At 49.2% G+C, this 14822-nt stretch overlaps 1 protein-coding gene across 1 annotated transcript in view; it reads left to right on the plus strand.

Moving 5' to 3' along the window:
- The window catches only part of LOC101716318 (maestro heat-like repeat family member 5), a 45349-nt gene that overhangs the window by 10476 nt on the left and 20051 nt on the right, over window positions 1–14822 (plus strand). The window contains 8 exon segments of the mRNA XM_087184889.1: window positions 12–91; window positions 1143–1278; window positions 2493–2588; window positions 4055–4159; window positions 5157–5292; window positions 5546–5718; window positions 8132–8287; window positions 8960–9114. Of these exon segments, the coding sequence (XP_087041015.1) occupies window positions 12–91; window positions 1143–1278; window positions 2493–2588; window positions 4055–4159; window positions 5157–5292; window positions 5546–5718; window positions 8132–8287; window positions 8960–9114 (1037 nt within the window).

Genomic DNA, 14822 nt, shown 5'->3' on the forward strand with positions numbered 1-14822 from the left:
GGGATTTTGAGGTTCTTGTGGAGAAGGAGCCCCCAGGCGCACTGTGCACCACCAGCCGTCAGCAGGTCATCCACATTGCCTCCAAGCTCTGGTAGGGCCCCAGCACAGGCAGGATCTGGGGGTGAGAAGGAGGGTCCACAAAGGGAAACTGACTCCAAACCCCATCCAGCCCCAGGGAAAGGGAGCCAGGTTAGAGTCCAGGGGCTCAGGGATCCCAGGGCCAAGAAGCAGGCCCCAAATCAGCTCTCCACCTGCAGCTGGTGAGGAGAAACCAGGTGAGACTGCCCAGGAAGTGGAGGCCCAGTGAGTGCAGAGTTGCCTGAACTTGGCTGCAGCGGGGACAGGCAGGGTGTGGGCCGCCCCATGGGCCCAGGCAGCATAGCTGGTAAAGCAGGGCGGGCATCCATCCCAAGACTGGGTCAAGCCTACCTCCCCCCAAAGCTTCACCTCTCCTGGCCTCATCTCCTAATTCATCCATTGCACACACAGCTACTTAGCACCGACTGTGTACCAGGCCCCCTGAGCTCTGGGACCCAGCGGTGAGCCAGCAGGGAACAGCCCTGTTCCTCCAGAGCTGACTTTTAGAGTGGAGGGACATTTTGCAAATCACACATATCAGGGCTGCTGAGGACACTGGAGGAACATGCAGTGGGGAGGCAAACAGGGAGGGGATGCAAAACCCTCAGGGGCTGAGGGCCACATGAGACCCAAGCTCGGGTCAGTGGAACTGATGGGCTGTTGACTGAGTATTGATTGAATACTCCCATGAGCCCCATACCCTACTAGGCTCCAAGACACAGTTGGAGGCTGAGGTAGCCTGCCTGAAAGAGGACTTTTGAACAAAGTCCTGGAAGGGCAAGAGATAGCTTGGCTAAAAGCTATCTGGCTAGCTAAAAGCTAACTGGCTAAAAAGATAGCACATGCAAAGCCCCTGTGGCTGGCATCTCCTCAGTTGCCAGAGAACCAGCAAGGGGACTAGTGAGGCAGATGTGTGCACAGGTCTCTGTGCGAGACAGAAAGCTCTAAAGTCATCATATTGGAAGCAGATGCCAGGGGATCCCCTGAATCCCTGCTCCATGGGGCTCACTGACGGCCCCTTCCAGTCCCCACTCTCAGGCTCCTGCCTTCTGTCTTCCCAACAGCGAGCTGAGGCCACCTATAGACAAAGATAGGAAGTCACGACTCCTGTCCACCTGCTTCCGCAGCGTGTTTGCCTTGCCCCTGATGGACACCCTGGAGAGACACACCTGTCTCTTTCTGGAGCCACCCAATATACAGGTGGGCAAGGCATTGGGCTCCTCCTTCTACTAACACCTGGGAGGGGGCAGCCTGCAGGGAGGGTCCCTAGCCACCCCACAGGCAGGGTTGGGGTCCTGAGCAGTTTGCTAACTATGGTGGGCCTCCTTTTGCCCCCCTGAAAAATGGGGAGGGTAACAGAGCCATGATACTGAGCCAGGGAGCTGAAATGAGAGCCTGGATGCTCATGCCCAGTGCAGGGCGCTCTGCAAACAGGGATGCAGGTGGCTAACAAGTGTCTCTGTGGACACTTCCTGGCAGTGACAAGAGGATGAGGAAACCCCCTCAGAGGAATGAGGCTGGCTGGTGGGAGAGTCAGGGTTTGAATTCTACCCCCAGCCCCCAGGGCATTGCTCCACTCCCAAGGCTGGGTCCAGACTAGAACCCACAGTAAGCCCTCTGGATGGGGTGGTGACAGACCAAGGATCCCCTACACTCAGGGAGCACTACAGTCACAGCCTTCCAGAAAGGAGGTATCTGCCCTAACCTCAACCCATGGGCGTCCAGAGAGCCCATGACCCCAGAGATCCCATAATCCTGCAGGTAGCACTGGGGGTTTGCACTGGAGCTGAGGATGCTGGGTTAGGCTGCTGTTCAATTCTATCTGATCAGGCACATAGGGCTGGCTTCCGGCCATCCCCACAGAGGAACATGGCTCCCAGGAAGTTATTCTAGGGCCCCTGGGTACCCAGCCAGCTAGTATCCAGAGACCCATTGGCTCCTGGTGCCCCTCATGGCGGGGAGAATTTCTGTGGCCCTTCCTTCTATGAATGTGCCCAGCAAGCAAAGCAGTTAAGTTATTGAGAATCTGCTGTGAGTCCCAGAAACCAGAGCTAGCCACATAATTTGCTGGGCCCAGTGCAAAGTAAAAGCTAGGACCGGTTTAAAACTTCAAGAGAGCAACAGCAGAGCATCACAGCCAGCACAGGTCACCCACCAAGGAGGCCAGCCTGCTGGGAATGAGTTCTCCTTGCCACCCAAAAACTGTGCCCCTGGGTGGTCCTGGACAGCCTCCCTGGCCCATCTCCAAGTCTGCAGAATGGGGACCGTGGTAGAGCCCCTCCTGAGCCAGTGTGAACTCCCATGGCAGGAGCCTGACTTGGGGTGTGCAGAGAGTAAGCACCACCCAAGTGCTGTGGCCCCCTATCCCCTCGCCCCCAAGCTGAGCTGACACCACCCCCACCCCACCCGCGCAGACTCTGTACAGCCAGACGCTGGAGGCGCTGGACCACATGCTGCAGAGCTTCATCATGCAGAGCCCCACAGCCAGTGAACTGCAACTCCCGCTGTTGGTGAGGGCTGGTGGGGTACGTGGCGCTGGAGACAAGGGATCCTCAGCCCTGGCCAAAGAGCCCAAAGGTGGCATCCCAGAAGATGTGGGGCCTGCCCGGGTGTGGGGCAACTGGAGGGGAGAGAGCGGCAGCCTGGCTGGAAGAGGTCTGGTGAGGACACATCCTCCCCTGCCCCCTCCAAAGAGAACTTCCCCCTGCAGCAGTGTCCCCAGGGCCTCATAGCCCCTGAGGTTGCCACCCTCCCCTGCGCTCCAGGAGTCCTGCCCTGACAAAAGGAAGGCCAGTCAGCAGGCAGTGGTGACCCAGAGTCCCATCCCAAAGGGAAGGCTGGCTCTGTCCGTAGAGTCAGAGGCCAAGGAGCCCTGGATGAGGACCTAGGCAGTGCCTGGGCAGGGCAGAGCCCCACAGGAAAACAGCACCACAGGGACAAAATAAACGCACTCCTTTGGCCATAGTGGAGGGAGCTCCCTGTGGCCAGGCAGGATGAGATGGTTAGAATGAGGGTCAGGTCAGCAGGCTTGCTGACGTACCAAGAAGCCAGGCGGAAGCCAGGTATGGTGGTGCATGCCTGTAATCCCAGCTACTCTGGAGGCTGAGGCAGGAGGGCTGCAAGTTGGAGGCCACTCTGGGTTACTTAGTGAGACTCTGCTCCAAAATACAATTTTTAAGAGTTAGAGGTGCCATTCAGTGGTAGTGTTTGCCTAGCACATGTGAGGCTACAGTACAGGCTACAGTACAAAAGAAGGGGAAGGGGGAAAGAGGGCGAAGGAGAAAGAGGAGATGGAAAACAAGAGGAGGAAGAGGAGGAGGGGAAGAAAGGGGGAGAGGGAGGGAGAGACGGGAGAGGAAGAGAGGAAGTAGATAGAGGTGGAGAGGAGTGGGGGGAAGAAGGAACAAGAGAGGAAGCAGGGACCCCCAGCTTGGATGCATAGATAGAAGTTAAGAGCCATTTGAGCAGCCCTGCCTAGGGAGCAAGCCATGCCACCCCCTAAATGTGCCAAGTGTCAGTGGCTGCCACCAGCAGGAATCCCAGCAGCTACTCGGCAATCACTGGGTCAGTCTCCAAATACCGTGGCTTCATCCTCTTCAAGTCACCACCTCTAACCATGGGACCTTTAATAAAGAGCCCTAAGTGCAGCCTCGAACTACACAGCACAAGTGCACAAGAGCCTGTGTGTGCACACATGTGTGTGGGAAAGCGTGGTTCTAGAGCAGGTGTACAACAGACGAGGAACCAGGAGCACTGGAGGGCCCTGAGCAGGGAGAAATGACCACTCCTGTGGGGTGCTCCTGGGGACAGAGGGTATGGGGAGGCTACGCATGGTCTGGGAAGGGGACAGAGAAGGCTGTTCACAGGGACACTGTGGGGACCCAGGACCTCTGGGGAGGTGGGCGGGGCCTGACTTAGGGTGGGTGGGGCTGGTTATCTACCTGGCCCAGCCCTCTCTGGCTCCGCCCACTCACAGCACCTGTATCCCTGGCTGGCGTCTGAGAAGGTGCGCGAGCAGCAGCGCGCCACACACAGCTGCATGATCCTGCTTGGGTTCCTCAACCACCGATGCTTCCTAGATGTGAGTACCCTGCTCAGACACCTTTGGAGCTAGGTCACCTTCCCACCCGGGCTCCATGGCGGTGAGCAGCCCAGGTGATGTCTCCTTTTACACTTGAGGAAGCAGGTCTCACAGCTGGGCTCTGAACCCGGACGGCACTGGCCCTGACTGAGGAGAGGGCTGTTCCATGCACTTGAGGCCTGGACCGGGTTCTTCCTGTCCCCCAGCCTCAGCGTCTCACCTATAAAGTGAATGATGATAACTTCTCTTTAGAGGGGCAGGTGGGAATCGCCTCCATCATGGCTTGGGGTTGATGAACTTGAGATGACTTTTCTGGAAGTGAGCGCTTCTGCATTAACAGCCCAAATCAGCACTAACTCTTGGGGAAGATGGGCATCAGTGCAGCCTCAGATACCTGAGGCTGCCTGGGCTAAGGGAGGTAAGGGGTGCAAGCGCTGGAGGGGGAAGGACTGCTCTGCCCCAGAAAGTCATCTGTCCCAGAGGAAGAAGGCCTTCTAGAATGGGTCAAAGTGCCTTCAATTTACTCACAATCCATGTCTACACCACTGGACCGGGACCAGGGTAAGGCAAAGGAGAGAGAATCTCCTTAGGTGCAAAATTTACAGGGGTACCAAAACACTCCATAGTCAAAATGAATCATATTTTATGTGATTGATGTGGCTCTGGCCAATAGGCTAGCTTCCTGTTTTTGTTAAATAAGGTTTTATTGGAACTAGGGCAGCAGGTACAAAGTTGGAACTTGTCTACAGATTTTGACCCTTTATCATGGAGGGGAATTATTTTTTGCATTCATTTTTATTAACATTGAATTGACATTATTTCACTTGATTACCAAGTTCTTTGGCAACCCTTTATGTTTTGTCCATTCCTTAGTCCCGGCCCTGTCACATAATTTGAGAGGATCCCTTCTGACATAGGCTGTGCTGGGATGTATGCGTGGCTGGGCAGGGACCCTGTGGTGGATCCTGCCATCAGTGGTCCTGCCATCTTAACACAGCCAAAGGAGGACTTCAGACCGATGGGCCAAGTGATGGGCATGCTGGGAATTCTGTGCCAGGACCCAGACAGGGTCACTCAGCACTTCAGCCTGGAAGGGGTGGGCCAGATCTACCAGTTCCTGCTGCACCAGAAAGGTGAGCTTTCACAGGCCACCATGGCACAGCCTCAGAAGGACCCTCACCCCAAATCTACCCCAAAGCAGCCCTGACCTCAGCTATAACACTGCAATGGCCTTACCCAACCACAACTCTCCGTGGACTCCCATCCCCAAACTGGGACACAAGCTTGGTTCTGATTATAAATGACCTCACCCTAACTCCTACCCTTTCCCGACATAGACCCTGGTCCACCCTTGCCCTGCCTCACCCCTGCTTTGCCTCTGGCCAGCAGAAGCAGCTCTGCAGGCAGAATCACACATCCCCAAGGTGCTCTCCCAGCCTGGTGCAGATGAAGCCTCCCCATGGAGCACTGGAGACCAGAGGACCACATCCTCATTGCCTCAGAAAGTGGTGTCCCCAGAGGACACTATATTCCAGCAGGACAGCTCCAGAGCCATCAAGGTCAAAGTTCTTCGAGTTGGGGCAGGTCCAGGTGGGGGCATGGCTGGAGTAAACCTGGAGATCCTCTCAGGGGTGGGAATAAATTCACTTTTTCATTCCTATATTTTTGAAGTAGAGCCAGTGGGGGGAGGGTTGGAGGAAGCCAGCACACATTAAACGCCTACCATCTGCCAGGGCATCATAAGCATTAACATATCCTTTTCTTAAATTTTACAAACCTGCTCTGCACTGCTCAAACTTTCCCTTGCAATGATTTGAATTTTATTATCCTCAAAAGACCTACAAGCTAAAACGCAGGTGGGAACTGGGTACTGGCATTGACTGGGCAGAGCCAGGTTCACAGGGCCTCAGAGTTGTCAGTTCATGAAGTCTGTGAGGCAGTGACTTTTGCTTGCCCATGTTGGGGTTTAACCCTAGCTAGTAAAGACCATGTAATTGGTATGCTTATCAGTCCCTGTTAGTCCTGAGCCCTCCAGACCTAGGGAGACAAATGGGGTCTCCCTAGGGCTTACTTCGAAGCCTAAGGGAGGAGCTGGCCTTCAGCACAAAGCCATGCAGTCTAACCAGCCTGAACTAGATGATGAAAGGGGATCACAACTAGTAATAAGTGTCCCAGCAGAACTTGGTCCAATCCCAGTGGACTCCAGAACCTGTGCTCTCACAGCCATAGTGAGCTGTCCATGTGCTGAGACCCATCAGAACTTTAGCACAGAAAATATAAAACCCTGGGACCAACACATCTATTGTCCATGCCCAGAAGGAAGAAACCTGGCTTGGCTGCAATTTACAGCAGACAACCTGGGCTGGGGGAAAAGGGAGCATCCCACTGGCTGTCAGCTCAGTGAGGGCCAACAGTGAAGGTAGCTGAGCCACTAGGAGCATAGCGTCAGGACCTGGGAAGGGGCACTTCCTCCACTCTGTGTGGTCCCTGCACACAGAGTGTAGGCACCTGGCTCTGGCTCTCCCTAGACAGGGGGCAGTAATGGATAGGTACAAGGAGAGAGGCAAGGATGGGAGGTTCCGCCATTCGTGGGATGGCACATCTGAGAAGGTTTAGCTGGAGAAAGACACTCTCCCTGGATTCTAATTCTGATTTTATCCCCGACTCTTCATGTGTTCTTGACTACCTTCATCACCGTCACTGTCGTCATCACCATCATTGTCAATATGCAGCACCAATCACCAGCAGTATCATCAACACCCCATCATCATCCACAGTGTCATCATCATCTCTACCACCACCATCTTCACCTTCACTGTCACCATCATCACCACTATCACCACCTCCACCTCCACCACCATCATCACCACTACTGCGGCCCCCACTCCCTCCTCACTGCAACCTCCACCTCTGCCCTCGATGCCTCCATCTCACATTTATCTATGCCCTTGATTAAAGCGTGATACCTCGAATGACTCTTCCATGCCTGCAGTTATATACTTTGGGATTCTGAGGATCTCATCACCTTGAACATTCCAACTTGAACCCTCTGGGAGGTGAATATGTTCTATGTCTGTGCATCCAAGGCAGCCGCTGGCCATATGGCTACTAAGTATTTGAGATGTAACCTATGTAACTGATGAGGAATTGAAGTTTTAATTTCACTAAATTAATTTAGATTTAAGTAGCTATGGGTAGCTGGGGGCTACCATGCTGAGCAGCAGGGCTCCAGGTCTTTCCAGAAGGTCCTGTCTGTACAGGAACCTAGTCACCCTACCCTCAGGAGCAGGGATCAGACCCACCACCTTGCATTTCTCCAAGAGCACCTTTGTTTCCCAAGTAGCCTATGGTCAGCCTGCAGAGGAGAAAGCCACCTCCCTAGGCCTTTAGAGTGGCCCCAGGAGAATGTGAACAGCAGCACAGTGGGGCTCCTGCCCCACACAGGGAGCCCTAACTTCCACCCTAGCCTGGCCTCACCTCTTCACCCTACCCTGCTCCATAGCTGAAGGCTGTCATGCACCGCTCTAGGCCAGGGATTTGGTCCAGGTAACCTCAATGATCCTTCACAGCTCTGAGGTTCGATTTCTCTTTGATTAAAATACTGGTAATGAGGACCAGAGCCTGGCTGTGGGGAGCATTGACCATTCCTCTGGGCAGAGACTAGCAAATGACAGCGCCTGAGAAGGCAAAAATAGGCAGAGTATATGGAGCGCTGAGCAGCTACAAGGGCCCCAGAACAAGCACAAGGCTGGGAGAGAAGAGGAGCCCTCTGCCCACCATGACTGGGCATCATGCCCTCCCTGCCTGCCATGGGATGTGGTTGACCCTAATCTGCAAATACTGAACCCATGTGGGAGGTCCTGGAGAGTCAATGCTTGGAGACTTGGAGAGCCTGAGTAAAGGCAGTAGAGGAGAGGGGTCAAGGGCACATGAGTCCAAGATGACAAAGTGACAGTCTCTCTGCTCCCACAGGAGATCATGAAGTACCTCACAGCAGCAGAGCTGAATGACCTCATCTGGACGGTCATTGAAGGCCTGGGCTCCACCAGTGCCTTCCACGTGCAGGCAGCTGCTGACCTGCTCCTCATTGTCATTCAGGAGCATGGGGCCAAGCTGGAGACCACAAAGGTTTGGGATGTCCAGCCAGTGTGGGGAGGGGAGGGTAGAGGGCTGGCAGTAGTCAGGGGCATCCTCTGGACTGAGACTGAATCCCTGTACGTGGGCCAGATAGAGGAGACTCAGATCCCAACCTAAGCAGTAACCAATCAAATGAATGATTGGCCCAAGGATTCTTCTGGGGGCCTTGTGGGGATTGCAGGCAAGGGGAAAAATGCACAGATTGGGCACCAGCCTGTGCCCTAGTATAGAAGTGAGGCAGAGAGAGGCCCAGACCAGACCCTCAAGAAGCCAGTGGACAGAAGTGGATAGGATGGCTCAGTAGACACAAGGCAGAGGAGGTGGGTGGGAGGCACCCCAGCAAGTGGATGGCAGATAACAGGTCTGCAAACAGACAGCAGTGCTTGAGCCAGGTCTCAGTGGAAGTACAGCAAAGACCCAAAAGTAGAGAGGCAAGGAGCCCCAGGCACACAGGCAGCAGGTGCCAGAGCAGCAGGCTTGGGAAAAGAGGAGTCGGGCTCTGAACTGTCCTGAGACTCCTGGAGAGTATGAAGTTCTCAGATGCCTCCAAAGATGGTGGAATCCATCCAGAAATCCGGGGCAGGGAAAGGCTGTCTCCCCACTCAGGCTCCCCAGCACAAGGGCAGGTCCTCCTTCATCTCTGACCTCTCCATCCTCAAGCAGGTTGCCAACATGGGCCGGGCCATCCACCGCCGCCTCTGCTGTGTCCACATCCCTGAGGCCAAAAGGAATGTCCTTCATGCCTTCACCCTGCTGGCACGGGACCACACCTCTGAGTTGGTGGCTGCCTTCCTAGACGTCTCTATGCCCTTGGACAGGTGCCAGCCCCATCTTCTCTCACTGCCCCTGCACCCCCTACCTCGCAGGGCCAGGCCTGGGCCTTCCTACGTGGCTCCTGCACACCTCATGGGTGAGCGCTAGGGAGTCTCTGTTCACCATCAACCTGACACTCCCCACATGAAATGCCTCACCCAGACCAATGAACAAGGAGTCCATCAGAACCCTGAGTGCTCTGCCAAAACTCTGGCTAACCCCAGAATCTCCCCATCTATCAGCAGAGACACTTCCTCTCCTCCTCCTCGCCAATCATTCTCTGACTTGTCTTGCTCTTCCAAGGACCCAGCAGCCTCCCGGTCCTCTCAGTGGTGCTACTTTTTCTACCATGCCCCACAGACCTCTGGGCTGGAGGTGGGCCAGGGTCCTTGCTATAGCTGCTCCTCCCTAAAATCCAGCTCTGAATCTCCTATACTCAGTCTATACCACCTGCCACCCATCCACCACACATCCACCCTGCGCCACTCCCTCACTCCTTGAGGATGTAGCTCCTTGTCAGGGATTCATTCCCTCTTGCCTTGAATTACTCACCCTGCCTTGATACTGGGGATTTCACTCCTTCCCTTGCCTTGTCTTCTCCTGCTTAGATCTCCTCTGTCCCAGAGATCTTGTCTTCCATCCTCCTTCAGCTACTTACTCTCATGGTCCTACCCTCTGCTGGATCATCATCAAGTTCAAGCATCCCCCTCAAGAAACTCCTCCCACCTTTACAGGCTCTCTCTCTGGTACCCAGCAAGCCTCTGCCCCCAGGACCTGTATGCCACCATCTGCACATGTGCCTTCACCTGTCCTTACCTGACACCTCTCCCAGGGCAGGTCTTGTACCCTGCATTACAATGACTCCTACACACACCCAAGTCCTTGCCCTCAGAGGCTCACTATGCTTCCCAAGTCACTGAGAACTCAGGACCACCACCATGACCACCCCACCACCCCCCAGAAAGGGCCTCATAGGCTCCCAGTGCCCAGGAGTTCTTTCCAAGGAGATTTCTAATTTCAATGTGGAAACCTTTTGCTTTTCCAGTAATTTCTAGTTTTATTGCATTGTGATCAGTGTTATTCATAATATTTCTATTTTATGGAGTTTACTGAACTTTTAAACTGTCTAGTGAAATGTCCCATGAGTACTTGAAAAAAGGTGTATTTTCTATCACCAGAAAATGGAGTATGATATCTACACATAAGGCTTGCTTTACTGATTACTGTATATGGTTTAGGTTTTCTACTTCTTTATTTAATTTTTGTTCACTTAATCTGTCTTGTACTGAGAATGTTTAAAATCTTACTAAAGAAATATAATTTGTTTCTTTGTATTTGTCTATCTTCTCTACCTAACTGACTTAATAAATGTGGTTGCCCTGTGATTTGGTGCATGCATATTCATGTGTTATACCTTATTCATGGATTTTGGCTTTGAGCATTAAAAAGTGCTCTGCTTTATCATGTTTGATACTTTGGGGACTTGAGTTTTACTTTGTTATCTGAATCACTGCCCTGCTTTCTTATTCTTTTCCATCTGCTCAGGATGCATTTATTTATTCTTTTATGTAAACTTTTCAGAATCCCTATGTTTAGGTATGCATTTTATATACAGCATGTAGTTTGATCTCCAATTGTGACTGATATTGAAAATCTTTTTTTAATACAAAAGTTAAGCCCATTGACAGTTATTGATATGGTTTATATACTTAGTTTTTCATAACATTTTGTAACTGTATGTTGTTATATTTGCTGTTTTCCTCAATGTGATAATATATTAGTGAGGGGTTTTTTGTTTGTTTTTCAATATAGGGAATTGAACCCAAGTCCTCACACATGTTAATGCTCTACCGCTGAAATATATTCCCAACCCCTTTTTATTTTATTTTGAGACAGTCTTGCTTAGTTGCCCAGGCTATCCTCAAACTTACAATCCTTCTGCCTCTGCCAACTGAGTAGCTGGGATTACAGCCATGCACCACCACACCATGCTGTGTTCCTATTTTAATTTATGAAAGATTATAATTTTGTTCTAGTTATTTGTTGTGCTTCTAACATTATTTTATTTAAATTTCAGTTTATTTTTTGGTACAGGGGATTGAACCCACAGCCTTGTGCATACTAAACATGTCCCCTACCACTAAGGCCTCCTAACCTGCTTTAATATCTTTAGTCCCATATTTTATTATTTAAGCTTTTAATATCTGGTTTATTTATTTTTATTTGATACCCTTTAACTCCCACCCATTTCTGCACAACACCCAGTGAGATCATCTATATTCCTCTTTGTGCCTCCTTCTCCTCCAGTCTTCACAGTTGCTCTTTGTCAAAACGTGTAACATTTGCATTCATGCTGCCTGGCCCTCCCCACAGTCACCTCTAGTGTATGGACACTGCATAGTGACCTTTCTCATCACTGGGACACAATACCGACACCCACAACTTATAGGCAGAGAAGTTTAATTTGGCTCACAGTCTCAGCAGATTCACTCCATGATTGGCTGGCTTCAAGGCAGGAACATCATGACAGAAAGGTGTGATGGAACAAAAATGCTTAGTTCATGGTGGTTGGGAAACAGAGCAGGGGACAAACACCAGAGAGGAAAGGGCCAAGGATCATATACTGTACCAAGTTCACATCTCCATGACTCACTCAGACCCAGCAGTGTGGTTTTCCAATCCCCTGGATGGCTCCCGAAGTCAATCAAGTTGACAAGTCAAGCTTAACAATCACATCCACTGCCATCCTTATGCTAAGTTGCCTGGCCATCTCTCTGTTTGGCAAAATCCATTCTCAGCAGACTCTTCAAGGAAGGCTCTGGGCTCCAGAACACCTCAAGTGCTTCTCTGTTGGGGGTTACCCATTGAAGGACATAGCTATAACAGCCTTGGCTCACATCTGCCATTATGAAGTGCTTTTACAATGCTCCTCCATTGTTACCTAACATTTTTTATTGTTCGTTTGTTTGTTTGTTTTTCTTAAGTCAATGGAAATCTTTGCTTTTGTAAGTTAGTTGGTCTTTTTGGTTGTGAAATTCAGGATTTTTCTTTATCTTTTAAATCTAATCTTTTTATTAGGAATGTCTCAAAGTTCATCATTCTGGGCTAATGTTTCCAGGTACCTTGTACCCTTTGATTATGTTACTTAGGGATTTTTGTCATTATTTCTGGAAAGTTTTCTTGTTCATAGTTTTAAATATAGCTCTGTTCTTCCTTGGAGACTCCAGTAGTACAGATGCCACCCCTTCCTCATTCTGTCTTCCAGTCTTGACTTTCTCTCTAACATTTTTTACTTCTTTCCTAAATTCATTCCGATCCCCTTGCTTGTTTTCCTCCTTTTCCTAAATGCATCTTATTAAATTTCCATTAGAGCATTATCTCTCTTAAACACCTTCTAATTATTTTTCAGTTTTGAAATACTTTTTTTCATTTCTTTCTTGAATTCAGTCAACTCTTTTCTCAGTTCTTATTGAGGAGTTTTTTTGTCCTTTTTTGAAATTATAATTCAGGGTTGTTTTCGTATCTTTAAATGCTTATTGAGTATATTTAACTACATTTGGAAGGAGTGGTGTCTTAGCAGTGTCTTCTGAATCGTGATTGTTCTTCAAATGCAGTTTCTGCATTTTATGGGTTTTGATTTTTTTTCTGATTTTTTTGCAATAACTCCATGGATGAGTCAATTTTGTTCCCATTTATGTTTGTACTGTTAGAGTGTTTTGTGGGATTTCGAGTTCAATGGCACCCTCTTCTGTCAGTACAACAAAGACCTTATAATTTAACAGACTTTATGTTGGTGGTCAGCAAAACGTTATGCATCCTCCAATTCTTTTGGCTCTTTTCTCTGCAGGGCCCTAATATCTCCCTTTTCCACTTTCCCTTTCAACAATCACCTGATTTCCAAAGGATACTTTCTTTCTTTTCTTTTTAATCTTTGTCTCCCAAAAGCTTTGCATTTTCAAGACTACCCTTCTCTGTGGTTGGTGCTGTGACCTCCCGGGACTGTTTTTAAAGTATTTTAAAACTCAGGGTGGATTAGTCTTCCTGAAGGTGGTCTAGTTCACCTTTGAACACTGTTGCTTACTCTGTTTTCTCTTTTCCCCACAGTTTGCTTCAGTCTGCCTTGGATTAGGGGAGGTAAGAGCCTGCACATTGAGACTAACATTTTTACTTTTAATAATTTTGAAATTTGGGCTTTCTCTGTATCTACACTGAGTTTCCATGTAGCTTCAATTTTCTCTTCTTGTTCTGTATTGTTTTTCAAGAAAGTTTTGGGAGGCTGGGAACTAAACAGCAGGCATTGTCTTCAACTACTCACAAATTTATAGTTCCATTTTGCTTACATTGGAATTTATATCTTATTTCTCAATTAGAAGCACATTTTTCACATGTTAACACTTATGAAATCAGAGCACATTTTACATAGATAGTGCCTTACAACTAGATTTATATCTGTTTCCACCAGTCACTTGAATCCTGTGACCTTGAGACCACTTTAAATTTAAGTCTTACTTGAGCTGGGTGCTGTGGCACGTGTCTCTCTAGCCCTACGTGTCTGGGAGACTGCAAATTCAATCTACCCTGGGCAATTTAATGACTTAGCAAGACTCTGTCTCAAAATTTAAAATTAAAAAATGCTGAGGACGTAGCTCAGTATCCTAGGTTCAATCCCTAATACTGAAAAAAAAAATTTAAGTCTCTGCTTGAGGTTTCTTGGGCTACTTCAATGGTGTGAATCTGGACATCAAAATGGGTTTAGTGATTCAGATTCTTGGCCCCTCCTTCCACCCCAGGCATGAGGTGTCCTCGCCTTTTCTTTCTGCAGGGCAGAGATGGGCTTGCTTGTTGTCTTAGATCCTTTCTTCATCTTTCTCTCTTAGAAGTACATGACATAATGATGGAGCATGTCCCAAACATATGAACAGAATCATACAATATGTCTCTCCTAATGTTCTTCTATGGCTTTTTTCCTCCAACACTATGTGTTTAAGATTCATCCTAGCAAGTTGTAGTTCATTGATTTCTGGTGCCACCTGGTATCCCATCCTACAAATGCTTGTTGGTGATCCTTCTTACTGCAGGTGGAGAATTGAATATTTTTCTTATTTGGGGCGCTGGTTGACAGTACTACTGGGAAATGCCTGACACAATTTTCCTGATGTACTTGGCTGTTTCGTTTCCACAGCGTCAGGATCAAATACAGAAAGGTCTGGTGTCATAGCATGGTAAAGCCATGCAAATAGCCCACTGTCATAGGGAATGCAAGATGTCTTCCAAAGTGCTTGCACTGACTTTCACTCCTGGCAATACTCCTCTTTTTTAAGAGTTCCTGTTGCTCCACATCATCACTGTTAATGATGTTAATATTTAAAATTAATGATATTAATATTTAACATCAACGTTTTAGCCAATCTGGGAAGTGCTATTCATCATACAATGATATTTATTTTCATTTCCATGATTAAATAAACACCTTTTCCCTTTTTTTGGCCATTTGGGCTCCTTCTTTCGTGATATACCCATGTTACTGTCCTACACATCTTTCTGTCATGTTGTCCCCTCTTTCCCTATAGATGTCTGTCTCGGAATCCTGTAAAACAATCTGGATTTAGATCCTTTCTTGATTTTGACATTAAAAATGTCTTTTTCTACATGGAAGCCTGCATTTTCACTCCTTTAGTGTCTCCTTTCAGGATCAGGGTGATGGCTTACATCA

The sequence above is a fragment of the Heterocephalus glaber genome, unplaced genomic scaffold (genome assembly GCF_053883595.1).
Source record: "Heterocephalus glaber isolate CG9 unplaced genomic scaffold, H.glaber_assembly_v1.0 deba00000281, whole genome shotgun sequence".
Classification (NCBI taxonomy): Eukaryota; Metazoa; Chordata; class Mammalia; order Rodentia; family Bathyergidae; genus Heterocephalus; species Heterocephalus glaber.